Source organism: Ornithodoros turicata, unplaced genomic scaffold (assembly GCF_037126465.1).
Source record: "Ornithodoros turicata isolate Travis unplaced genomic scaffold, ASM3712646v1 Chromosome24, whole genome shotgun sequence".
In the NCBI taxonomy this organism is placed as follows: domain Eukaryota; kingdom Metazoa; phylum Arthropoda; class Arachnida; order Ixodida; family Argasidae; genus Ornithodoros; species Ornithodoros turicata.
This window is the reverse complement of record NW_026999345.1, coordinates 2,731,642-2,759,598: the sequence shown is the minus strand read 5'-3', so window position 1 is coordinate 2,759,598 and position 27,957 is coordinate 2,731,642. Positions and strand designations below refer to the sequence as shown.

At 45.9% G+C, this 27,957-nt stretch overlaps 1 protein-coding gene and 1 long non-coding RNA gene across 2 annotated transcripts; both read right to left on the bottom strand.

The window, feature by feature from the left end:
- Positions 1 to 15,839: 15,839 nt before the first annotated feature.
- On the bottom strand, positions 15,840 to 18,292 carry LOC135373417 (uncharacterized). Its single transcript, XR_010416450.1, has 3 exons — positions 18,179 to 18,292; positions 17,173 to 17,822; positions 15,840 to 16,213 (listed from the first exon to the last, which is right to left on the bottom strand). It is a non-coding gene; the product is annotated as an uncharacterized LOC135373417 (long non-coding RNA).
- A 1,712-nt stretch (positions 18,293 to 20,004) lies between these two features.
- Positions 20,005 to 21,383, bottom strand: LOC135373405 (uncharacterized). Its single transcript, XM_064606616.1, has 4 exons — positions 21,063 to 21,383; positions 20,617 to 20,653; positions 20,395 to 20,478; positions 20,005 to 20,198 (listed from the first exon to the last, which is right to left on the bottom strand). The coding sequence occupies exons 1-4, from the start codon at positions 21,381 to 21,383 to the stop codon at positions 20,005 to 20,007; spliced, it is 636 nt and encodes a 211-aa protein (XP_064462686.1).
- Between the last annotated feature and the right edge of the window lie 6,574 nt (positions 21,384 to 27,957).

The following is a 27,957-nucleotide window of genomic DNA, read 5'->3' as shown; positions in this document are numbered from 1 at the left end:
GCACTCCTCAATGCCACAGTGCAAGGCAGTGAATTATAAAGAGGAGGAAAAAGCCATAAAAAAATAGGTAAATGATGCTAGACGTGTTTGAAATTCAAACTTACAGTTAAGATGGCTTCTATGGCTGCACGTAGAGAAACAGATACTCATTGAACGATGCGACAGCACCAGAGGACACGTGTTTCGCCGTGTTTGCGGCTCGTCGGCCCTGGGTAGCTGCGCATCGTTCGTGATTGGCAAACCAGGGGTCACTCAGCGAGCGATATACACCTGGGTGGGTGACCGAGCACTCCTCAATGCCACAGTGCAAACCAGTGAATTATAAAGAGGGGGAAAAAGCCATTAAAAAAATAGGTAAATGATGCTAGACGTGTTTGAAATTCAAACTTACAGTTAAGATGGCTTCTATGGCTGCACGTAGAGAAACAGATACTCATTGAACGATGCGACAGCACCAGAGGACACGTGTTTCGCCGTGTTTGCGGCTCGTCGGCCCTGGGTAGCTGCGCATCGTTCGTGATTTGCAAACCAGGGGTTACTCAGCGAGCGATATACACCTGGGAGGGTGACCGAGCACTCCTCAACGCCACAGTGCAAGCCAGTGAATTATAAAGAGGGGGAAAAATTTTCTCCAAGTTTGATTACTGGCATGGTTTACCATTTCAGCAACAAACACGCAAAACGTAGCCACGTCGCTGCCACGAATGATGTTTCTGGTCCAGCATGCTTGTCCTGCAGACCGTGACCAGTCTTGTAGTAGAAGGGTAAGCCGAGAGTAAACTTCCGAACACACACAAATAAAACTATACGCGCGGCGTTCATCACAATGCAGATAACTGAAGTGACTGAACTGCAAGACAATCAGGACTCCCGTCGTCTGCTTTGGGAGCTGGCCTGTGTATGCTCTTGAGGTCACGTGAGCGGTCACATGGTAGACAGGAGCATCCCAGAATGCAGTGCGAAGCTGGCACGCCCGTCCTAATGGCAAAAAGTTGGAAGGGCCTCTCCTGTGTTTCCTTCCTCCATGCGACAGACAGGCGGTCAGAATCCTCCAGCCTGGAGGTTCTAATGCTTAGGCATTAACAAATTGGCCGATATTCCGGGTAAAGGAATCCTGGGTTCCCCCTTTTTTGTCGTCTCTAGTTGTAGCGCCAAAGCGTAACAAAAGGAGGTCCCATAAACAGCCATAGAAGAGGAAAGGTTAGAATCCCAACCCATGGAACAATCACGGGCGGTGAGTGTGGCAAACTGGCAATCAGAGCTATCTTATCAAAAAGCGAGGCCACCGGATGTTTCGACAGGCAGGGAAGGGAAACATTTCAACGGTTTTGCACTCGGGTTTCAGTGACTCCACTGAACAAGTAAACGGCAGGGATGGTCGGCACTGTGTATTTCAAGCAAGAGAGAAAAACAAAACAATGATGATCCTTGCTCCTAGAAAAGGATAGAAACCATGGGACAACAACGTCATTACAACGCCAGTGCTACACTTCAGTCAGACGATGTGATCCACTGAGAATTTGCGAAATAGACTACTACCTCGAGCAAGAAGCGATGCGTAATTTGCATAAAAACATGTTCATTTAATGATTTAATGACATTACGCTGACAAGAAAATGCCGCCAAGTGCCGAAACAGATCATAAACAAGTTCACAGCAAAGATGGTGGTATTGGCACAAGCGGCCATTTGTCCTTGAAGGTTGTTACAAAATTATAACCTTGTGCGAGTCCCATGTGCTACTCCGTATTCATTGTGTCCGATTGAGCGGAGCCGATTGGAGAGTTTGACGTCATCGTGAGTTCCCATGGTCGTGCGCCAAAAGACAAAACGAAAATTAACGAAAGACAGGCGAAACTCACTAAATACAAGCCTCTGATGAATGCTCCTCAGTCAGTTCGTGTTGGCTTGCTGAACTCAAGTTTGCGGGTTGGATCCCAACCGAGGACGGAAGCGATGTGGAGGAGGTAAACATTGCTTCCCGCACCGAGTGTCAGAGATTTCCCGCGCACGTCAAAAGAACCCCAGGTGGTCGAAATTAAACTCCAGTCCTAAACTGCGGCACGTGTAGTATGTCGCTACACTACGCCGACAAACTTACGTGTAACATCACGTTATTTACTCATTATTTACCAGTTATTTACCTCATTATTTATCATTATTTACTCAGCCAGTCTGCTTTTGAGACACTTTTGACGTTAACCATGATGATCAAAGTTCATTTTCTTTGCGTGCAGGAGGCAAAGAGGGGCTGCATTGTTGCTAGGCTATGCTACGCTCTGAAGGAACATTTGCACACGGCAAGTATTTTCTTTAAAACTACGAACGATGAGGGTTAGATGCCGCGAAATATGGAAGACAATGCAAGGGTGATTCCATGCCAAACGTCCCAGACATTGCGCTCGACCATCTCCTATTTCTTTCAAATATGTTGTGATTGATTGTTCTCATACAACTTATGCTCTCACGGCTTATTTTTGACGCTCTTTTTTTCGCTCAGTGGCCGCCTCTTGAAGATTGCGATTAGGTGTGACCTATCTGAAGGGGGAAAAAATCTAACGAAATAACTTTTTCGTAAATTTCAACTAAACCTCTTCTGTGTGAGGGCAAAGAGTAACACGTTCGTGCCGAGACCCGCTGAAGATTGATCGACACTTTTTATCGAGTGTCTAAGCCCCAAGAAAAATGTAACAATTCGAAAACCTTTGGAATATTTATGGAGCTCTGCAATTCTTTCAGATCCATTTCAACTGTTTAGCGCTGTTGTCTAGGAGGCATAGGATGCGTTCAAATGTTTTCAGGCGCGCAGAATGGGAAGACTACGCGGAAAATAAATACAGAATGTATGTATGTATCTACCGTATACGAATTTCGCATTTTTGAAATTGACCACCCCCGCACTCATACATGGTTGCACTGCAAGACTGCTTCACCCCAAGACGCATCGCCGCCGCTGCTGCCATGCACACACGGGAGCGGTCCCACCCGATTTGCGTTCTTCACCGAGAAAGAAGAAAGAAAACATGCAAGTTAATCTTCGAAGCGTCAGGTTGTCACTGGAACGTCCTATGGTGGCGACGCAACTGGGCCTGAGGATGTAGTTCGGTGACAACAGGCACTGACGTGCTGTTGAACGAAGGCCCAACCGCATAAGGCGTTTCTCTGACGACAGAGCCCCAAGCTCTTCTCGGCCCCAAGAGACTCTGGCGAAAAACGCTCAAAGCTAACCGCGTGAAAGAACTCGTCTAGTTCTGCTCTATGAGATTCAGATAAGGTGGTTGCGTTTGAGACGGTGTTTGCCTCCTCTGACAGGGAATTGATCTTATCGTGACACTGCATAATTAGTATTTTGGTTAGGGCTAGGGACGTATTGTGCAGGGTTGATAGCCACTCTTTTTCAAGGTTTTGGTTAAGAGGAAACGTAGATATCTTATGAATCTGCAGTCCTCGCGGGAATTTTCCACTCCTTTCATAAGTTACCAGAGTATTAAGGTGAGAGAAGTAGCGCGCAATTTTGTCCGCGATTTTTCTGAGTTGGAAAAACGCCTGAGTGTCACTGCTAGTAGTTTCGCCGGGATAAATTGGTATATAGAATATATATATATATATATATATATATATATATATATATATATATACAAATACAAAATGAGCAAATGCTCCATGGCTACACGTGAGGCATATGTTTACAGTTCAAGCGTGCCACAATCCCAGCTGTGGACGGCCGTTTCGAGCTTCTTGGCTCTCATCGGCACAGCGTAGGGATGTGACACGCTCTTGGGTCGGCACAAACACTGTGTCTCTGCAAGACATCAATGTTCCAGGGTGTTAGCAACACCTCTGGAGGCCGCAGTGCAAAGCCAGTAAGTACAGATACAAATACAAAATGAGCAAATGCTCCATGGCTACACGTGAGGCATATGTTTACAGTTCAAGCGTGCCACAATCCAGCTGTGGACGGCCGTTTCGAGCTTCTTGGCTCTCATCGGCACAGCGTAGGGATGTGACACGCTCTTGGGTCGGCACAAACACTGTGTCTCTGCAAGACATCAATGTTCCAGGGTGTTAGCAACACCTCTGGAGGCCGCAGTGCAAAGCCAGTAAGTACAGATACAAATACAAAATGAGCAAATGCTCCATGGCTGCACGTGAGGCATATGTTTACAGTTCAAGCGTGCCACAATCCCAGCTGTGGACGGCCGTTTGTGTTTGGGATTGTGGCACGCTTGAACTGTAAACATATGCCTCACGTGCAGCCATGGAGCATTTGCTCATTTTGTATTTGTATCTGTACTTACTGGCTTTGCACTGCGGCCTCCAGAGGTGTTGCTAACACCCTGGAACATTGATGTCTTGCAGAGACACAGTGTTTGTGCCGACCCAAGAGCGTGTCATATCCCTACGCTGTGCCGATGAGAGCCAAGAAGCTCGAAACGGCCGTCCACAGCTGGGATTGTGGCACGCTTGAACTATATATATATATATATATATATATATATATATAAAGAGGGGGGAAAAGCCATTAAAAAAATGAGTAAATGATGCTAGACAGCACCAGAGGACACGTGTTTCGCCGTGTTTGCGGCTCGTCGGCCCTGGGTAGCTGCGCATCGTTCGGGATCGGCAAACCAGGGGTCACTCAGCGAGCGATATACACCTGGGAGGGTGACTGAGCACTCCTCAATACCACAGTGCAAGCCAGTGCATTATAAAGAGGGGGAAAAAGCCATCAAAAAAATAGGTAAATGATGCTAGACGTGTTTGAAATTCAAACTTACAGTTAAGATGGCTTCTATGGCTGCACGTAGAGAAACAGATACTCATTGAACGATGCGACAGCACCAGACGGCACGTGTTTCGCCCTGTTTGCGGCTCGTCGGCCCTGGGTAGCTGCGCATCGTTCGTGATTGGCAAACCAGGGGTCACTCAGCGAGCGATATACACCTGGGAGGGTGACCGAGCACTCCTCAATGCCACAGTGCAAGCCAGTGAATTATAAAGAGGGGGAAAAAGCCATAAAAAAATAGGTAAATGATGCTAGACGTGTTTGAAATTCAAACTTACAGTTAAGATGGCTTCTATGGCTGCACGTAGAGAAACAGATACTCATTGAACGATGCGACAGCACCAGAGGACACGTGTTTCGCCGTGTTTGCGGCTCGTCGGCCCTGGGTAGCTGCGCATCGTTCGTGATTGGCAAACCAGGGGTCACTCAGCGAGCGATATACACCTGGGAGGGTGACCGAGCACTCCTCAATGCCACAGTGCAAGCCAGTGAATTATAAAGAGGGGGAAAAAGCCATCAAAAAAATAGGTAAATGATGCTAGACGTGTTTGAAATTCAAACTTACAGTTAAGATGGCTTCTATGGCTGCACGTAGAGAAACAGATACTCATTGAACGATGCGACAGCACCAGAGGACACGTGTTTCGCCGTGTTTGCGGCTCGTCGGCCCTGGGTAGCTGCGCATCGTTCGTGATTGGCAAACCAGGGGTCACTCAGCGAGCGATATACACCTGGGAGGGTGACCGAGCACTCCTCAATGCCACAGTGCAAGCCAGTGAATTATAAAGAGGGGGAAAAAGCCATTAAAAAAATAGGTAAATGATGCTAGACGTGTTTGAAATTCAAACTTACAGTTAAGATGGCTTCTATGGCTGCACGTAGAGAAACAGATACTCATTGAACGATGCGACAGCACCAGAGGACACGTGTTTCGCCGTGTTTGCGGCTCGTCGGCCCTGGGTAGCTGCGCATCGTTCGTGATTGGCAAACCAGGGGTCACTCAGCGAGCGATATACACCTGGGAGGGTGACCGAGCACTCCTCAATGCCACAGTGCAAGGCAGTGAATTATAAAGAGGAGGAAAAAGCCATAAAAAAATAGGTAAATGATGCTAGACGTGTTTGAAATTCAAACTTACAGTTAAGATGGCTTCTATGGCTGCACGTAGAGAAACAGATACTCATTGAACGATGCGACAGCACCAGAGGACACGTGTTTCGCCGTGTTTGCGGCTCGTCGGCCCTGGGTAGCTGCGCATCGTTCGTGATTGGCAAACCAGGGGTCACTCAGCGAGCGATATACACCTGGGTGGGTGACCGAGCACTCCTCAATGCCACAGTGCAAACCAGTGAATTATAAAGAGGGGGAAAAAGCCATTAAAAAAAATAGGTAAATGATGCTAGACGTGTTTGAAATTCAAACTTACAGTTAAGATGGCTTCTATGGCTGCACGTAGAGAAACAGATACTCATTGAACGATGCGACAGCACCAGAGGACACGTGTTTCGCCGTGTTTGCGGCTCGTCGGCCCTGGGTAGCTGCGCATCGTTCGTGATTTGCAAACCAGGGGTTACTCAGCGAGCGATATACACCTGGGAGGGTGACCGAGCACTCCTCAACGCCACAGTGCAAGCCAGTGAATTATAAAGAGGGGGAAAAAGCCATTAAAAAAATAGGTAAATGATGCTAGACGCATTGTTCAATGAGTATCTGTTTCTCTACGTGCAGCCATAGAAGCCATCTTAACTGTAAGTTTGAATTTCAAACACGTCTAGCATCATTTACCTATTTTTTTAATGGCTTTTTCTCCCTCTTTATAATTCACTGGCTTGCACTGTGGCATTGAGGAGTGCTCGGTCACCCTCCCAGGTGTATATCGCTCGCTGAGTGACCCCTGGTTTGCCAATCACGAACGATGCGCAGCTACCCAGGGCCGACGAGCCGCAAACACGGCGAAACACGTTGTAGCGGACGACGACAACGACGACAACGATGGCCACGCGCGTGGAGCACCGGCTTCAGTTCCACCGGCGCGGCCATGGAGATAGGCCACCGTCACCGCCTCTCCGTGGCATACCATCATCGCCGGTCGGGGCTCATGTAGAGGAAGACCACCGTCCTCTACATTTGGTGACCCGGACAAAGAACATCACGTCCGGAGCAATTCGACCCTTCACCATCCCAAATTTCTGACCACGCCATCGAACAGCACTACCTCCGGCACACACGGCCCACCTTCACTCCTACCGCACTCTTCGCTCTCTCTCACCTACGCTTCTCTCTTCGCTCAAGTCTTCTCACGCTTCTCACTGCCGGCCGCGACACTCGAGCCTTGCGCTCACCTGCCGGTTGCGGCAGTCGCGGCAGCCGACGCCTCGGCACACTGAAGCCCGTCTCGGCACCTCACTCTCGCCACCTGGGACTATCGAGCTTCGGCTCCCGTGCCGGTCGCGGCACCCCAGGACCACGACACCGAGCGCGTCACTCTCTCTGCGACGGATCGCTGTTCCCGTCCACACCTACCACAGGGATGACTACCTACACACGGATGCTCTTCCCGTCTTCATCCCCTCTGAAACGCCGCCAACGTGTGCCGTGCCCCTGTTCCCGCTGTTCCCGCTGTTCCCTGTTCTTGCGATGCGTCCGCAACGCATCTGACGGCCGGGGGACCCCTGTAGCGGACGACGACAACGACGACAACGATGGCCACGCGCGTGGAGCACCGGCTTCAGTTCCACCGGCGCGGCCATGGAGATAGGCCACCGTCACCGCCTCTCCGTGGCATACCATCATCGCCGGTCGGGGCTCATGTAGAGGAAGACCACCGTCCTCTACAACGTGTCCTCTGGTGCTGTCGCATCGTTCAATGAGTATCTGTTTCTCTACGTGCAGCCGTAGAAGCCATCTGAACTGTAAGTTTGAATTTCAAACACGTCTAGCATCATTTACCTATTTTTCTAATGGCTTTTTCCCCCTCTTTATATATATATAAATACTCATGGAACGATGCGACAGCATCAGAGGACACGTGTTTCGCTGTGTTTGCGGCTCGTCAGTTCTGGGTAGCTGTATATATATATATATATATATATAATTCATGACCTGTCTCGAATGCCTTATGTTGTTCTTCAATATCACGCGATGTCTGTCCGCCAATGCGGGGCTGGCTCCAACTTTGTTCTTTGCGAAAGTTGAGGGTCGCCACCTTTCATTCTCTAAAAGTGTTTAGAATTAATTAGTACGAAAAGTATGCGGAACTGAGAGGCGATGAATTGAATCTAAAAAACAAGAAAATCATTAATTGAGTGTGTGTGATCACAAAGCAAAGCTGTGCATTATGATGCCTTGAAGCATTGTAGTTATATTTCAATTTATAGTTCAGACAAAGGAGACAAGGCAAACGTTCCCTCGAAGAAACTATGGAACTGCTAACTGAGTAACTACCCGAAATTCGCTAATTAACTCTTCAATTAGGGGACTTAGGGTAAAAGCGGGCCTTCAGAGTGAGAAACAATCGGCGATAAAAGTGGTTCCTCCTTCTAATATCCCTGAAGCGGGCGCGTCCCGATCGAAAAATTCATCAAAGCCAATCCTGATGGAACCTTTAAGCGAATAGGCCTATCGTAATTTCGGACATCTCCAATAGGACTAACGGTTTAGCGGCTTGATGGGACCATTAGGACCTAAGGGTCTAATGGCTTGATGCGAGCTCCACAAAAGCAAAAAAAAATCAAAAGAAAACGTGTTCTTTCTGTCTTTTTTCCGACCCCTGTCATGACAGAATAATTTCTTTCTTGCTTCGATTCTCTTTTCGAAATATACAATGCGCGCCACATTTCAAGAAGTGAACAGAAAGAGTAAAAAATAAAATATAATAAACGCTCTCCACAACTGGAGGACCGAAACCGCACTTAGGATGGCAGTGTCCATTTCCTTTGATGCATTGGCATCAAAATAGAAGTGGATGCAGACAGCACGTATACTATACTTCTAGCTTGACTTTCGTGATTTGGCGAATCCGATAGCCCTGTTTGCTACCGCGGTTAAACAGAAGTGGTGAGGCGTCTAAATTTACTTAATTTACTCGCACACGTAATATTGAAGTGAGGAATGGCTCGAGGTATTAACTCAAGACTACCACAACGTCTGTGTTTCATACTCATTTTGGTTTAGACATTCTGTAGATCCATCGAGAATCAATCTTCTGCAGTGCAATGGTGCGTTTTTTTTTCTCTCTCTCGCAACACTTCATTCCATCAGAGAATTCCATCAAGACTAGGAAAATTTTTGAAACTGCCGACACGCGACATCTGGTAGATGTACGGAAAGCGATGTCCACCTATGAAGCTCCCAGTCGTTTTATGGATGCTGATGGTATTCGCGCATGGCACGTGGCCTTTTACAGAAAATTGTTGAAAATTGGACTGTTCGGTATTTCATGCTTTAAAGCGATAAAAACCCCCGTGCTTGGAAACAAACAAAAGGACGACACAACACACAGCACAGACTGACGAACAAAATTTTTTATTGACACACCTGCCTGTTAAATAACCTGAGCGAACAACGCTTCCTTCTGGAAGGTTACCCTCTTACACAGGCGCGTTTACATGAATGCGACAAAGGTCGACCTAGCCACGTAGGTCGACCTCCCTTCATGTAAACCAGCCTACGTCGACTGAAAAGGGAGGTCAACGCAAAGGAGGGAGGTCGCTAGGAGGGGGTAGTTCAGTCGGCAATGGTCGACTTTCCTTTGTCATGTAAACCGGTTCAGTCGACCTGGCGATCGGTGTCCGTGACGTCTTCAGCGATCCCTTCCCATATTACCCGGGAAATTCCGGATTCTCGGAGGAAAGCAAGCATGGCGACGGAAGCAAGCAACCAATGCAACCAATGGAAATTTAATTTCATGAATTGAACTATGAGATTTCCCAGTCAACGTAATAAAGTATTTGCGCCGCAAAATGGAATCCTCGTGGTCATTTTACTCACTATTGCACCTGTAACGCAACGAGAATTGCTGTAAAATGTGTTCGCATTAGACGTATTCTCTTATATGTGTGTGTATGTGTTTTGCGCTTACGGTCGACCCACCACCAGTACCACTATCCAGCACAATCCACCCATAACTGTCGCTATCACTAACTATCGCTAACTGTTACTAACAACCAGACAGACCAGGGAGGAAGGAAACACAGGAGCGGCCGTTTCGAACAGATTTCCGTGGGACCGCTCTGGTGGTCGCTCCTGTCAAAACCGCCATTACTTCCTGTCCACCATGTGATCCTCTCTAAAGTTTCGATTTAGCAACGCTTTGTTGCTCGCTTTGCTTTCTGTGTTTTTATGCCTTTCCAAAGTCATTTACTCTTAAAATGTGAGCACCATTGCGGGAACAACGTTTTGTTAACGTATTCTAACCGCGGTTGCGGATGCCGTTCAACAGAAATCAGCTCTGTCATGGGAATAACGTTTCGTTCCTAAGTATGTACTTGACCGGTTGTTTCGTACTCCTGTCTGTGAGAGCCATCTTGAATCGTTCCTTTACAAACTGGCGCTGTGCTCCGGCAGCAGATTCATTTGATTTTCTCCAAGTTTGATTACTGGCATGGTTTACCATTTCAGCAACAAACACGCAAAACGTAGCCACGTCGCTGCCACGAATGATGTTTCTGGTCCAGCATGCTTGTCCTGCAGACCGTGACCAGTCTTGTAGTAGAAGGGTAAGCCGAGAGTAAACTTCCGAACACACACAAATAAAACTATACGCGCGGCGTTCATCACAATGCAGATAACTGAAGTGACTGAACTGCAAGACAATCAGGACTCCCGTCGTCTGCTTTGGGAGCTGGCCTGTGTATGCTCTTGAGGTCACGTGAGCGGTCACATGGTAGACAGGAGCATCCCAGAATGCAGTGCGAAGCTGGCACGCCCGTCCTAATGGCAAAAAGTTGGAAGGGCCTCTCCTGTGTTTCCTTCCTCCATGCGACAGACAGGCGGTCAGAATCCTCCAGCCTGGAGGTTCTAATGCTTAGGCATTAACAAATTGGCCGATATTCCGGGTAAAGGAATCCTGGGTTCCCCCTTTTTTGTCGTCTCTAGTTGTAGCGCCAAAGCGTAACAAAAGGAGGTCCCATAAACAGCCATAGAAGAGGAAAGGTTAGAATCCCAACCCATGGAACAATCACGGGCGGTGAGTGTGGCAAACTGGCAATCAGAGCTATCTTATCAAAAAGCGAGGCCACCGGATGTTTCGACAGGCAGGGAAGGGAAACATTTCAACGGTTTTGCACTCGGGTTTCAGTGACTCCACTGAACAAGTAAACGGCAGGGATGGTCGGCACTGTGTATTTCAAGCAAGAGAGAAAAACAAAACAATGATGATCCTTGCTCCTAGAAAAGGATAGAAACCATGGGACAACAACGTCATTACAACGCCAGTGCTACACTTCAGTCAGACGATGTGATCCACTGAGAATTTGCGAAATAGACTACTACCTCGAGCAAGAAGCGATGCGTAATTTGCATAAAAACATGTTCATTTAATGATTTAATGACATTACGCTGACAAGAAAATGCCGCCAAGTGCCGAAACAGATCATAAACAAGTTCACAGCAAAGATGGTGGTATTGGCACAAGCGGCCATTTGTCCTTGAAGGTTGTTACAAAATTATAACCTTGTGCGAGTCCCATGTGCTACTCCGTATTCATTGTGTCCGATTGAGCGGAGCCGATTGGAGAGTTTGACGTCATCGTGAGTTCCCATGGTCGTGCGCCAAAAGACAAAACGAAAATTAACGAAAGACAGGCGAAACTCACTAAATACAAGCCTCTGATGAATGCTCCTCAGTCAGTTCGTGTTGGCTTGCTGAACTCAAGTTTGCGGGTTGGATCCCAACCGAGGACGGAAGCGATGTGGAGGAGGTAAACATTGCTTCCCGCACCGAGTGTCAGAGATTTCCCGCGCACGTCAAAAGAACCCCAGGTGGTCGAAATTAAACTCCAGTCCTAAACTGCGGCACGTGTAGTATGTCGCTACACTACGCCGACAAACTTACGTGTAACATCACGTTATTTACTCATTATTTACCAGTTATTTACCTCATTATTTATCATTATTTACTCAGCCAGTCTGCTTTTGAGACACTTTTGACGTTAACCATGATGATCAAAGTTCATTTTCTTTGCGTGCAGGAGGCAAAGAGGGGCTGCATTGTTGCTAGGCTATGCTACGCTCTGAAGGAACATTTGCACACGGCAAGTATTTTCTTTAAAACTACGAACGATGAGGGTTAGATGCCGCGAAATATGGAAGACAATGCAAGGGTGATTCCATGCCAAACGTCCCAGACATTGCGCTCGACCATCTCCTATTTCTTTCAAATATGTTGTGATTGATTGTTCTCATACAACTTATGCTCTCACGGCTTATTTTTGACGCTCTTTTTTTCGCTCAGTGGCCGCCTCTTGAAGATTGCGATTAGGTGTGACCTATCTGAAGGGGGAAAAAATCTAACGAAATAACTTTTTCGTAAATTTCAACTAAACCTCTTCTGTGTGAGGGCAAAGAGTAACACGTTCGTGCCGAGACCCGCTGAAGATTGATCGACACTTTTTATCGAGTGTCTAAGCCCCAAGAAAAATGTAACAATTCGAAAACCTTTGGAATATTTATGGAGCTCTGCAATTCTTTCAGATCCATTTCAACTGTTTAGCGCTGTTGTCTAGGAGGCATAGGATGCGTTCAAATGTTTTCAGGCGCGCAGAATGGGAAGACTACGCGGAAAATAAATACAGAATGTATGTATGTATCTACCGTATACGAATTTCGCATTTTTGAAATTGACCACCCCCGCACTCATACATGGTTGCACTGCAAGACTGCTTCACCCCAAGACGCATCGCCGCCGCTGCTGCCATGCACACACGGGAGCGGTCCCACCCGATTTGCGTTCTTCACCGAGAAAGAAGAAAGAAAACATGCAAGTTAATCTTCGAAGCGTCAGGTTGTCACTGGAACGTCCTATGGTGGCGACGCAACTGGGCCTGAGGATGTAGTTCGGTGACAACAGGCACTGACGTGCTGTTGAACGAAGGCCCAACCGCATAAGGCGTTTCTCTGACGACAGAGCCCCAAGCTCTTCTCGGCCCCAAGAGACTCTGGCGAAAAACGCTCAAAGCTAACCGCGTGTCGCGTTTCTACACTCTAAAATCGGTACCTTATACCGTACCTTATATCGAGCTGTACCTGGTAAATATCAGGAATATCAGTGCTTTTCCGCAGTTGCCTTACGAGGTACTGGGCGAGACAAAGGATCTCGCTCTGTATGTATGAGGTACAAGCATATTTATGGGGTACACGGTCAGTTTATGAGGTACCCTGTCTTGTACCGTATAAAGCAGTACCTCTTGCGCAAAATCTTATTGTGCTTTTCACTGCTTTCAGCACTTCTTGCGTTCAAGTAACGCCCCAAAGGGTTCGATGCAGTCAGATAATGCATGTACATCGCACGGACTTGGAGATAAAGATTGATTTACAACTATGATTGTTTCATTCACGGCAGATGATAAAACGTTCCTGTCTATGTCGTCAGCTGAAGAGCCTCAACCGTGGTACTTTTGTTTAAATTGTCTGCGTCTGTTACAAGTATATTAGGAACACAGAGTAGACAGTGAGGAAGGAAAATGCCGTTCTGTATAGGCGTAGTTAATTGCTTATTGGGTATTTACATCGATAAAACAGAAAGAGATTGAACTCTCACCGTGTGTTCGTGAAGGAGGCAGGTTTTCTTTTGGCCAATATGAAAACTAAAAGAAAAAGAACATTCCGGAGCAGATAAGCTGTCGACCAACCGACAAGCCTTCACACCTTGAAATACACCTTCCAGTGGTTTCATGAGGCCAGGCGGGTCAATTTCTTATTTTTTCTTTATCTTGCCTCATATCTAGCGAGTCGAACTTTTGATACCAACGGAAGAAACATGCGCTATAAGTACAGCCGCGTCCGCGTCTGAAGGTTATTTGTGATCAGGAAGCCGCCGTCTTCGCACGGTTAAGTTGACCGGTTAAGGGACATGCAGAGGCCGGGAAGGTGCACCTGATGGTAAGTTGCTCTTTAAAGTGACAGTCGCATCTGATTCTGGCGATTCGGAAACTATAGTGTTATTTTATTCCTTGTGGACTGCTGAGCACGCCATCGAAAACCCCACGCGAAATTGTGGCGTAGTTCAGCTGTTATTCGATGGAATACACGACAAGAGCAGACGCCGGATGTTGAGAGTATTCCGGAAGTTCCTTTCAGGAAAAGCATGAAAACGTATTTATCTAAGAACCAATCAGGGCGCGGCCTCGAGAATCTGACCCGTCTGCTCCGCCGTCGTCTGTAAAGGCGTCGGGACATTCAATATGTCTGACGAGCGAAAGTGATCTGCTGTCGCTGTCCAGCGATTTCCTCGAGGACAGAGCCCCTAACAAGCAAGCAAGCAGTGAAGCAGTAATAGTGAACGACGATCCCTATCCTGTGTATCCGTTGTCACGACACTGGGCTAGCGACACAGACGAAGCTGATCGCGACTACCCGCAGCACGACGATTTCAGGTAGAAAACCTTGCGATCGACGATCACTGCGTTCGTCAATTTCGATCTAGTGCTTCACCAATGCCCACTTCAAAAACAACAGGTGCATCTGCGAGCAATCATCAAGAGCCGGACGAGTATTTGTGTTGCCGTGCCGTGCTTGGAGGGAATTGCTGGCTCTAAATGCTTCTGGATCCAACAGAAAACAGGTATATTGCAACGGTAGTTTTTCATATTTCGCTGACGGAACAGTCTGGCTTTCGATTTCAAACGGTGCATGTCCATCAGTTCAGTCAATGCAGCTTCGTTCTACGCCTCCGGTAAAGAGCTTGTGAAAAACTGAAAATCATCTTTTAGAACCTGCAGGATGCCTCACGATTTCCTCTGGGAGTGGGTTTTTGTGTCCGACTAAAGCTAAAACCAGGCCTTCCCAAATTTCATCCACAGGTTGCAAACTGGAGCACATATCTATGTGATATATGCTCCAGTGTGAACACTAAATATCTATGTGATATAGTAACAATCTGTGTGCGTGTCGAATATAAATAGTGCTTGGCAGCAGCGTACGCTCAAGCTATTGCCAGTGTCACATCTATCTCCTCCTCTTTTGCTGTATTTCACATGAAATGCATATGTTTCCTCACATCGAAGCCGAAATTTTTATCGCCTGAATCCACTAAAACGTCTCATGTGAATAATTTGCACCCTGTACTTCAAATATCTTGTAGGGCATGTTGGTCTTGCATATTAGTTAGGATAAAGCTATCAAAATATATATGCCGATCATGGGCACAAAGCAACACACATACACATAGCACTTTGGTGGCATGATTGGTGTATGCATGTGCTACTTCTGTGACTCTACCTTTTCTTATATTAGCATTTGACATGGCAGTGCTTTTCATACGTCTGTCTAAGGTTCACTGTCTATTCCTCGTCATCAGCAGGGCTGAAATAGAAATAGCTGGCACATACCTGGATGAGCTGTTTGGGCAATCACAAGACACTTTCAATCGCCATCATATGCAGGATACCACAGATTGCAGCAACATATTCCGTTTACACGTTCCGATTTCCCTTATTCTGCATACCAAAGCTTTTGTATTTGATGTTCCTTGCCAGATCTGTTGTGAACTTTGTATTTTTTGCGCAGTGTAATACTCAGTACAGCTGAAAAAAGGCTCATAATCTCCATGAGTTTCGCTACTGTCTGTATTTATAGGCTGTGTGAGTGTACGTGTGCTCGCACTAGTTTCATTTCAAGGAGGTTTCTTTCAAATAAACTGCTGCTGTTTGCACCCTTTTGCCCCAGCATTTCCATACAGCAAACTACAAAGCTGTAAGTAAATCCTTCAGATCAGTTCAGTTCAAACATGTGTCGTGCAGCATAGACATAGTTCTCATTCCTGTTGTCCACGTCTTGGATCGTGGTGTGATGTAGATGTACATTGAGCATAAGCACAATAAAAAGATTAGCAAAGCATGACTGAGAAATTGCTTTATTCTAAGAACTTGACAGTGCAAGAATGTGTAGAGCATGTCAGGTACGACTGAACATGATGGAGAACACACAGAAACAAGGACTAGAAACACGGATAATGTTGAACTAGCAACTGATTTATTTGGACTAGATTTCTGCCTCCAAATAAATCAGTTGCTAGTTGAATGGTGTGTGTGTTTCTTGTCCTTGTCACTGCATTGTCCACCATGTTCAACTTCACAGTTTCAGGTGCAGGGCCATGTATTTCCCTTTTATTGTGACATGGGTTATTGTTGATGTATAAAGTGCTGGCAGGCTGGCCAGCAGATCCAAAGTAGCATCACAAGCACACAGGAGAGGGGCAACAGAATGTGTCCCTGAAATGCAACAGTAGCACAAGTGAGAGGCAAACTAACCCAGGTGAAGAATGTTTGCAATTGCATGTGGTTTATGAAACAATTTCAACCAGAGACCACCTTGACCCTCTGTACATACATGCAAAAAAAAGTGGTAGAAAATCCAGCATAAAGGTAAAACACGTGAATTGAAGTGCATCTGGATGAGAGCTGCCAATGTTTCAACTGTTCTTCTGTTACTGTTCTCATTAATGGCACAGTATTTAAAAGCACATGGAAAGACTCTGGAACAAATATGCTGGGCTAACTATAGAAATTGGGATTACCAGCCCTAGGACACACATTCGCACAAAAACTACAATTGCAGCATATACTCCTGGCGCACAAGAGAACCCTCCATATCGTGGGTAAGAAAATCTGCTCTCCTCGGCTTCCAGTCTGCAATGTCATGTGTCCCGTAAATACTGAGACGAGCGCCCTTTCTTTATGCAGCTGCATATCACGCCACCTGTAAAGGTGCTGTCACCAAACGTCACAGGACGTGAGAACAATGTAACCTCCCTGGTTACCATATTCACACCATTAAGCTATGCATACAGGACACCGAGTGAAGGTCCACATGTGATAGGGTGTCACATCTCATATAAAGATCTAATGCTATTCACTAGCTCAGCATTAACAAGCCACAAGGCACCCTAAAAACACGTTGGAAATAAAACACTATCATGTCTTCCTACGAATTATTTTTCTGCCTTTCAACGTACATCAGCTTTCCAGTTTTGCATTTTTCAAGAAAGAGTTCAGTATAACTCTGATTGTAGCTTCGTAACAAGATCAAAGTTTTCAATTACGAAAACAAGACCGACGTTAACATAGCGTGTAACGTAATTTGAAGTGAACTTGTTTTTGCATTTTAGTGCCCCTTAAACTGCATGCCACAATTGTGTGTTACATACATGTATTATAAAAATAAAACTCACATGCTCTAGACACTTCTCAGAGTAACCCCTGCCCTCCTCATTTGAAATGTTCGTCTATGTCCACCTGTTCACTTGGTCTTATCCTGTGGTTGTTACTTTTCATTTTAACCTTCGTATCTCTGTAACGGCTCTGTGGTAAAGAAACGTTCCTTGACATAACCCACCAGCACACTCTAACAAAGCACCTATGTCATTAAAGTTTGAAAAGATCTGTCCTATCCACCGACCTGCTGGCCAACAATACAAAAAACAAAAAGAAAAAATTTCCTGAAAACAGCATTTGTTGACCTATTTTTATGTGCCATGGCAAGGATGTAGATTGTGCCAAAAAGAGCAGTCTCTGTTTAAAATATTGGCAGCTCTCATCCACCGGCTCTTCCCTCATTTGTACTACATAAGTTGTTTGCAAGAGGAAAATGTTTCATAAACCACTTGAGACTGCAGACATTTCTCATCTGGGAATGTGTCACTTGTGACGTCATTACAAAAAGTATCAACCTTGATTTCCACTTTTTTCTGTAACACCAGTAAAGCAAGATGGTGGGAAAATACTTAGCTCCCCTTGCGTGTAGACGGTGCTGAGCCTTATAGGATGCAACCTTATAGGATTCTTGTTACTTCCAGAATTTTCCATGTCTGTCGAAGGCACACTGGAAAAAAAGAATGGGAGGGAAGAAAGCGCAGCATCACTTCAATTACAGTCAGCATGCAGTTTCAAAAAGTCGTTCTTTGGGCAATAGGTGTGGCAATTGCTTTCTAGTATTCTGTTTCTAAGCATTGTGAGATGGGTTGATCATTACGCAGTGCGTGTCTCAGCGTAAAAAATTGGGTGGCCCTGAAAAGGGCCGTTTTGTTTTGTTCTTGGGGTCTTTTGTCTTGAGATCAGCACACCGTGTGGCTTGGACTGATTTTACTTCTGGAACCTATGTTAAAACCCACATTGTAAGCGAATATGCAGCACTAAGCGAGCGACGTGCAGAACAAGCCAAAACCAATATGCACATGCCTCTTTTGGTGTTGCTCCACAGCTTGAGCAAGAACTGGCCTTTCCCCATACATGGAAGAACGTGGTGGCAGTGTCTCCATAGCTGCTGATGGCTTTCGATGCTCACGTATACGACTGAAGATCTCCGTGATCAGTTCAGAGGTATAATCTATAGAATTAGAAAATACGAAATGTCCATCCAAGTTTTTTCTGTTCTTGAGGCTTTGCAGAAATTTATGCACACACTGGTTATGAGTAAAAAGAAAATAAACTTGCATGAGTACAGGAGCAATTTTTTTTATTTTGCAACAAAGGCGCAATGTTACAGATGAAATTATGCGTGATTATGCATTTTGCTCTTCCATTATTTCATATCCTAACATTGTTGCTTCATGAGCAGTGGTGTAGGAAATGCAGCGCAACTGAATTTTCAAACCTGATGCTACGTATTCATCATGGGCGTACTGAGAAGGGGGCAAGGGGGGGCCTATTCCCCCTGGAACTCCAAGGTCGCTTGCGAACATAGCGCACCCTTTAGTCATAGATCGCAATGACTATTCTCAGATGTCATGATAGGAACCTCTGAACACCCACACGGTGTGCAACGTCTGCCCCCAGAAAAAGATGTGGTAGGGGTCGGGATTTGCACTCTTGCCTCCCCCCGGAAGTGATTTTCCCCCGTTAGAACAAATCCTGGGAACATCCATGGTGAAAGATGAAAGTCACTGAAAAGGTTAGCCGGCTGTAGGAGTCGAACCCACATCTTCTGGATTGCCGGTCCAGGGCTCTACCAATCGAGCTAAGCTAACACGACATTTCACACCAAATCAATCATTCCATCAAGGATCAAGCGTTACACCAAAACTTGCAGTTAAAGGCTGTTCTGATGAAATCATCATAGTGACAGTACACTGGACAGCATATAATAGCAAGCACATACTGTAAGTAGCAGCTTCCTTCACGGGTACAGGCAGCCATGTCCTCTTTATCTTGGAGGCTTTCAGGCGGTACTGCTTGGAACCATCCTCCTCCACTTGTGTCCGGTCAGCATTCTCATTATAATGAAGGATAGCCAGTTGTGTCCTGTGGCAGGGAGGATAATGAAATGTAAGTGCTCCCCTCCAGGCAAAAAGAAAGAGCAAAGAAGAGTAAATGCAGTGTAACTATGACTTTTACACTTTTTGTATACCCTTTTCTGCCCATTTTTTGTCTGATAAGCCCGCCTTACTGTGTCGATACTCTCTTTACCCTGCTATGACGACTGTCACGTTGCCATACCATGCTGAAAACGCAGGTTCATGCCTGTCGACAGCCTGTACTCTGAAATCACTGCTTGTGAGTGATCACCAAGTATGTGCGTGTTACTGAGCCATCCTTTGTCAGTCCAAGTCTCAACATCTGTACGTCTGTCCATATAACCCCTCTCAGTGTGCATATGGCGAGGGCAACATCAGGCGCATGGTCTGAGTGCCAGGCACTCTTCATCAATAGACAAAAAGCACTAGCACAGTAACGTATGTGAATGACAGTAACATAATTTTACAATGCATGAACGCAGAGTAATTTATACTCCCTTGTAGTGTTATGTTACACTCCTGGGTGACAGTGTAACACGTTTTCAAAAAAAGTAGTGGACATTACACTAAAAACGAGTGATCTCAGTGGCAAAGATGTTACACTGCAGAAGGTATATTCTGTTTGTTCTTAGTGTGTACAAAGGTCAATTGAAACTCTATGTACTGACAGAAATTGAGGGTGTGGTCAGGACTACCTCACCCCATTAAAGGCGCCCGTAGCTGTGTTCCTGGTACACACATGCAATATTTTGCATCTCACACAAATCTTGACTACAAAAGGCATAATGTAAATGCAGTACTACCCAGTGTGGAGGTTGGAATGGCTGTCTGTGTCCCCCTGTGCTGCACTCTCTTTTGGTCCTTGTGCTCAGGATTGTATGGTACCAAGGTGTATAGGAACCCGTACTGGCTCACTGTCTGATAAGGCACCAGAGGTCCCAGTGGCAGCTCGTCCAGCACAAGCACTGTGGAATTTGATATAAGTGATAGTGAACACATAGTAGGATAATAAGAAGTGATGAATGTGAGGTGATGCCAATCTACTATAAAAAGATACAGCCTCCAAAAATATAGCAAACAAGAAAGTAACGTTGCTGCCATACTGTGCTGATAGGCACGGTAAATGTCAACAGTCGCAATGAATAAGTTACATTCACATACCGTCTTCTACATTGGCTGGCGATGGGATGTTCTGTGGGATGAAATGTGTTCCACCACCGCTTCCCATTTCCATTCCCTCGGGTTCTAAAAAAAATGAGCATTGTATATGGCATAAGCGTGCAAAGCCCAGCACTTGTGTATATATATTGCAATGCACAAAAGCTTTTGCGTATCCATCAATGTGAATGCCTATATCGACGGCGATTAGCAGAAGATACGCACCAGACTCAGCTGATCCTGCGAAGCTGGTCGATGGAATCTGTAACGTAAAGCATTTTTCGTGTCACCAGTACTGCGTCATGGGCGTCATGCCAAATTTTCCGCGTCACAAAGCCGAAAAAAGGAAATAATGAGTTGTAAACACAATTACAAGTCCAGTCTAAACAAGAGATTTCAAAGGATGCAGTCCCATGACGATATGTGCGCGCCGCACGAAGTTCGAGAGAGTCATATGGGAAATATCTGCCAGACATGTGTTACCATGAACAAATGTTCCTGTTGACATCAGCAAAAGGCTGACAGGCTGCTCATTTTAACAGACTATCGGTAATCTGGCAGACACGAATTCCGGGAAAACGTCGTTGTATATAAGCAGCATATATATCATTCACACATAAACACTTCGATCATCCAGGCATTGAGGCTATGAAACAAACGTTGTCACTTACCTCTGGCGATGGCATGCTGAGTGGTTGCCTTTGTTCAGGGAATATGGTCGGCACGGCGTCAACTCTCAAACGCTTTCTTTTCACTGGAAACCCAAGGCGGATCCGCATAATGTCAGTCAGCCTGTACGCGTCGTCCGAAGAATGCGACGAACAGACTCGAAGGACGTTTAGTTGTTCTGGTAGGTCAGGATTTGCACTGGAGATTGCTTCCTCCCACTTTCGCTTCGTCTCACGGTCCCTCGGCTCGTGAAACATCAACTCTGGGTTAGCGATGGATGTCTTCATGCAGCCAGGAACGTAACAACGTGAACCGCCCGACATGATAACTCCGGAGCTTCCAGAAGTGGAAGAATAGTCAGCGTATTTTCACTTTTCAGAAGTGTCGAAAGCAAAGCAGACGAACTCGGAAACAATAACAACCTGGTCGACTGCTCGCAGCCCTCTGGTTCGCTTAGATAAATACGTCACATTGATGTCGGTCTCGCTGAACCTCCGCGGCTGCAGAGGCGGCGCGAAACTTTGAAATTCGTTTATTTAATATCTAAGCGGTTTCCGGCCGTGAAAATTGGCCAAGTAGATCACTGAGCGATGCTCAACATTGTGGTATCAATTCTATTGACCCGTTCCCGGATGCGACTGTCACTTTAACGTTGTTCATTTTCGCTACAACTACGTGCATGTGGGGTGAGCTTTGTGAACGCTAGCTTGCCAGAGTGCGTAGGCGATTGCATTGGGGGTTCTAACAACCTAGAAGCGTTCCACGTCAGTGGATTATTTCAGGCTTGTCTAGCGCTACAGGTTATCGTCCCAGTTGTGGCTCTGAAATATTTTCCGATGTAGATACGTACACTTGCCTTAACCAGCGGAGCGCGTGTCATCGGGCGCTGATAGACAGCTGGAAACGAGATCAGGATGATCTACAATCCCGTTGAAGGGAGGGTCGGTACGCACAACGGAGATGCCGAAACGTGACCTCATCCGCTGTGCGTATCGACCTCCCTTCAAGGATATAGTGTATCATCCCAACCTCGCTTCCAGCTGCGTCTCAGCGTCCAATGACACGCGCTCCACTGGTTAAGACAAGTCTGCGCGCCAATGTACCTCCCGTCAGTATAACGAACACTACTACCCCGTGGCATGGCCACCTCCAATGGATCCTTTCGAATCCAGCTCCCCGGGTAAGGGATAAAATTATAATTCTATACTGGAGGGAAATCTGATCGCCTTTATACATTGCTTTGCTGGAAGGGCAGGCACCAACAAGAGTAGCCAGTCAGCAAAACACCCATGGGTTAGAATGACGTCTTCACTTAACGGCGTAGCGATGTAGTTTGTCAACACTAATTATTCATACGATCGAAATAAATCAAGCGAAGTGATCGGTTTTGCTATCCTGTTACTGCTCAAGCCGACAGTGCAGTTTTATCTCTAATATCTAAACTTCATTTGTTTCTCAGCTGGTACTGGAATTCGACGTCAGATTCCGCAAAAGCTTTGATCAAGCTATAGTGGTGATGACCAACATCCTGGCGGCTTTTTTAGCCATGAAGGAAAAGAATCGCCGACGTTCGTCTATGTGGACGTATTCTTACGTCCAAAAAATTCGAAGTATGACCTGATATCAACGGTATGTGGACTGCTTCCTTTGTTTGAGACAAATCTTTTGGAAGGCACAAACACGAACTAATTGCGGCGTTCCTCTCCAGACCGTCCCCGAAGAGGTGGTCTCTCCGGGATCGAAACTCTTTTTCGGGCAGGAGAGCCTTGATTGGTGTAGTGACGGAGAGGCTGTGCAGCTGGAACCATCGGACATGCTTATGTGAGTTTGTGCTGTTGTGCTGCTCGAGAGTTTACTACGTAAAAAACTTGACATACCCAACTGCTTTTGGGCAGTTGTTAGGCCTGCTGCAAATATATGTCGTGGGCGACAACGAATTCCCGAAGCCGTACAGAAAGACACGGCTTTCGCAGCTGCAGAAATCGCTGAAGGTCAAATAAAGAGCGAATCAGTATTCACATCGCCGTTTGTCTTTGTTCCGCATGTGCTTGCAACACGTTGCGTGTCCGCAACACGTGCGGATTATGTCACCACCAACATGTTTCTCTCTGTTGTGTGCGGACTGTGTACTTCTTAGACGACTGTACCCCTTAGACGGGCGTACCTCTTAGGCGGATGTACCTCTTAGACGGATGTACCTCTTAAACGGGCGTACCTGTTAGACGGCAGTACCTCTTAGACGGTTGTACCCTTTAGACGATGGTACCTCTAAAATGGCTGTACCTGTTACACGGCAGTACCTCTTACACGGCTGTACCTCTTATACGGGGGTACCTGTTAGACGGCAGTACCTTAAAAGTGCTGTACCTTTTAGGTGCTTTCGTACCGCATAAAATAAGGGTACATTTTTGCAAAAATGTACCTTATAAAAGGGGTTTTTAAGAGGTACAGATTTTAGAGTGTACAGCAGGGGATGGACGGCGTCCCGTGCGAAGATTTCCGTACTCTCTCAAGGAAAGAGGCTCCATCGAACTTGGTGAATACTTTTATTACAAGTAAAATAATATCTAACGCCGGTGCTTTTCTGTGATAAGATGTTATAACGAACATGACACTACGGGGATACGCACTCACGAAGCCATTTGTTGTGAATGCTGGTCCCACTGTTCACAAGGTACCCAGATAGGAAATCTCAAGATTTGCACACTCCTGCTGGTGTTTTGTATGTCGGATACTCACACAAGAATTACGTTTCTAACATCGGCAAAAATCTCCTGTTCTGCCGAATATGATCCACCAGATCCAGTCGAACAGTGTGACCAATTCCGCACCGTGATAAAGTAGGTAAAGCACGAAGAGTGCAGGATAAAGTGCCCAACTTGAGGGCGCGTGGTATTCACCTTAGTTCTTCACGCCTTCATCAATTAACGACAAATGACGAGCGAGACACAAAGTAATCGAGGCCCATTGCTTTTACGAATGTTCGCGTTTTTCGCCAAATCGATGCCGTACGGCGGTGAAACTCGGGACCAGCACATTCAGGTACACACGGCCGACCCCGTGTTCACTTGCGAAGAAGTTCCTGCTTTTCGCATAGGTCGCTGAGCTGCACCTGTATTTTGCTGTTGATGTCACAATGCGACTGTGCACGCCGAGGATACAACAGTTTGTCTTTCCGCGTTCGCTTGTTTCCACGCGTGGAATACCGCCTACGTTGATGCATGCCCGGAAGAGAGGGATTGGGCGACTCAAAACAGCAAACCTGTTAGATCAGCACTGCTTCTGTGTATGTGTGTGGCACAGCTCTTGGAACGGCACTGCCCACAGATTTGATGAACGTTCTTCCTCTTTTTTTTCTTTTTTTCTGAAGCCCACTTCTGTGCAGCTTACCTCAGGAAGGAAGGTAAAACCTTGTCTAGGGAAAACAGAACAAGCTTGTTTCAAACTTGAGTTGTCATTCTGTGTAAGAAAGCGTAAGGGACAGCACGAAAACCTATACCAAGTTCGTTTTGGAACTGTGTATTTGAGTCAGCGCGTCAAACCACTTGGGAACGAATGCAGAAAAAATGCGACGTTTGGTTAAGGTTCCTCAAAAACATGCGCACCAGTCACACATGGGTATCGCGTCATCGCCCTGTAAATTCTAAGCTGCATTCGTACACGCCCTGCACACTTAGAAGATTTTACCTGTATGAGAGCAACAGCACAGATGCCGTGTGCTTGTATGTCTCTGACGTTCCTGCAGCACAAGACTCTCGCTGCTTGCTATTTCGGCCTCGCAACAGGTAAAGGTCAACTTCACCTTTACGAAGTGTGGTTGATAAAACACGCAGGAACTTCGCAAATAATAAGCAACAACTATAGCCTTCTCTTTGGACAACTCGGTTACGCCTGCAAGAAGTATATGAGCAGCGTTTAATACTTGCTCAACATTGCAGTTAAGAAATCTCGAAATCTAAACTAAGGGCTAGCCTAGATATCTCCACCATGTCGAAATTGAGATGCGCAACCTACAGATCATGCAAAACGCGAGCCTTTGGGGTTAAGCAGCATTGCGGTGCAATGCCGAATGAGTGCGGGAGTGGTCATGTCCAATTTTTTTTCGCCGCCAAGACAAAAAGTGAAACTTTGTAAAATAAATGTTCAAGGGACATACTATCATATGCAAGTTGTTCATATTTTTATCAGAACCACCTGAGTGTGTAATTGATGGCTGAATATGTGGTACAAAGCAATATTTCCGAAATTCTTAAATTTCTTCTGCGTACCCTTCCAACTCTGGGCTCCTTCAGGCGGACACACTTCGTAAAAAAATATGGGGGATTTTTGTTCGCAGGCTTCTCGTAAACCTTGCTAAATTTCGTCACAAAACATGCACAATCGTGATTGCCTCGAGTTTGTCTACGGAATGACGTATTTTTGAAGGCCTCAGGCAATCCACTGATTTTCTTTTCTTTTTTTTGCGTATGAAAGTTTGTGAAATTTTCAATACATGGGAGTCCGTGGGAGATGCTACAAAATTGCTTCACTCGGTACGCCCGTATTTGGGTCAAGATGATGTGATTCCCTAAAGTAGCCGTCAAGCAATTGATTGCAATCAACAAATTTGACGAACTTACTGCAGTTTTCCTGATCCCTGCGAATGAACACAATGACTTTGTCGTTTGCTAACATGTTCTGCACGCCGGCACCCATTACTGTACTTCCTTAAAGCACGACAGGAAAGCTGAGCCAGAAAAAAAAAAAAATTGCGACGGTGCAACCAACTCTCTTCGGAAGCGAACGTTAACTAGACCGCATGAATACGCGTTAAAATATGTTATTACGTTCTATGCCTGCTAGACAACAGCGCTATATAGTTTAAATGACTCTGAAAAAATTGCATAGCTCTATAAAAATTGCAAAATCTATCGAAGTTTTATAGTTTTCTTGGGGCATAAACCCTTCATAAAAAGTGTCGATCCGCCTTCAACTGTCTTGGCACGAAATTGTTATGCTCTGCGTTTTCTCAGTAGAGATTTCGTTGGAAGTTTGGTTGGTTGTGGGTTCAAGTCCTACAGCTGGCGAACCTTTTCAGTGACTTTCGTCTTTCATCGTTAATATCTTAGGCAATTTGAGGCTTTGTATGTATTTGTCCCTTCTATGTTGTTCCAGCCTCAGAACATCAGTTCTCTCATTAGGTTGGAATTTGCGAAACGGCCACTTTGTTCGAACTTTTCTTTTTCAGAAGGTAGGCCACATGCCCCATCGTGACTTTCAAGAGGCGGCCGCGGAACGACAAAAAATGCGTAAAAAATAATCTGGGAGAGGATTGGTTGCATGGGAAAATGCAACTGCAATTTATATGAAAGAAACCTGAGATGGTCGAGCGCAATATTGGGACGTTTGGCATGGAATGATACACAAGAGCAACAAAATGTTTCACAGTGCTATTGTTGCCGCCGTCAAAATCGTCGAACGCATTTCGGTCGGTAAGTGCCAGTTCGATCTCGCACACTCAAACTGGTAAAGGACCACAAAGAGATCCTAAAAACATCTGTAGAAGAATCTGGAACGATGCTGTCTAAATTGTTGTCTCTTTCTCGAAATTGAATTACCACTACCGTTATATCATCATGATGCTTAGTATCAATAACCTTTGCTAGGTTCTTGCGCCTAATAATTTCGTCTGTAACTAATACTGCTATGCTACGTTTTAGGTGCTGCTTTTAATGTTGATGCATGTTTTCTTGGGTTGGTGTCCTGTTTTAATTTTATTTGTCTTTAATACTGTTGAGAATACTCCACAGCTACAAGCGTCGTAGGTATCTTAATAAAAATAAAGTAAATATCATTATACAGGGTTCGCGAAGATAAACTCCCGCAGTTTTTAACGAAGATAAAACAAATAAGAACAGTGTGGGAAAGCTAAAGTAGACGTTAGAGGACGTATTATGCCCCCAATTATGCCCCCATAATGCCGCCTAGTCTGTTACTCTGCGGATAAATCGTGGAAATCGAAAAACCGCCGCTGCCTAATCGGCTATACCTGTGTTCCAGCTACTTTCTTCAGATAGCGACACGGTCGAATGCGGCGTCGCAGAGAACTAGTCTGCATTCAGTTCCACGTGTTCTATGTCGTCTGCAACGCCGCGCTCGACCGCTTCGCCATCTGACGGAAAGGAGCTCAACCAGTCTGTTTCAGCTACTTTCCGTCAGATGGCGGAGCAGTTACAAACGTTACAAGCGTTACAAACCCCGAAGTTTATCTTGACGAACACTGTATTTCTCGCTTCGTGCACGGAGGGGCACGTTGCTGGTGTAGCCATGTGCAAACGGTTTTGACGCTGTAGCGTTGAACCCAATAGGCCGTATCTGTTTTCACGTGATCGCACGGGGCAACCAACGAGACTAAGGCGCCGCCGACCATACAGATGACGGTATACTGATATTTTGCTCCATCGAAAAGTCCAACAAGGCTCATTCAGAAATCCTCATGGTTCATTACAATGTTTTGATGGACCGTCGAAACATCATGTCGGCCCATTAACAACTCGTAGTGGTCCAACAGGACTGTTAGCCGTCCGATAAATTCTGTCCCACAGTCCATCAGCTGGGTCGAGTGACCCCACAAGAAGGCCTAATGGAACCGCAGGGTCCCTGGCGGCCCAGCAAAGGGTATCTAACTGGTCATCTGCTGAGATTGGTGGCCTCACAGGAGAATCCAGTGGTCCGTCAGCGAGGCGTTGTGGTCAAACAGGTGATGCTTCATTGTAGATCAGGAACCCCTAATGGGACATCAGATATATGACATAGCGTATAATCGTATAATCGCTAGAACACCCCATAGAATACCCCGTAACTGACAGACCTGCAAAAGGCAAGACGGAAACTGCGTCCTGTCCAGTTCGAATCTTT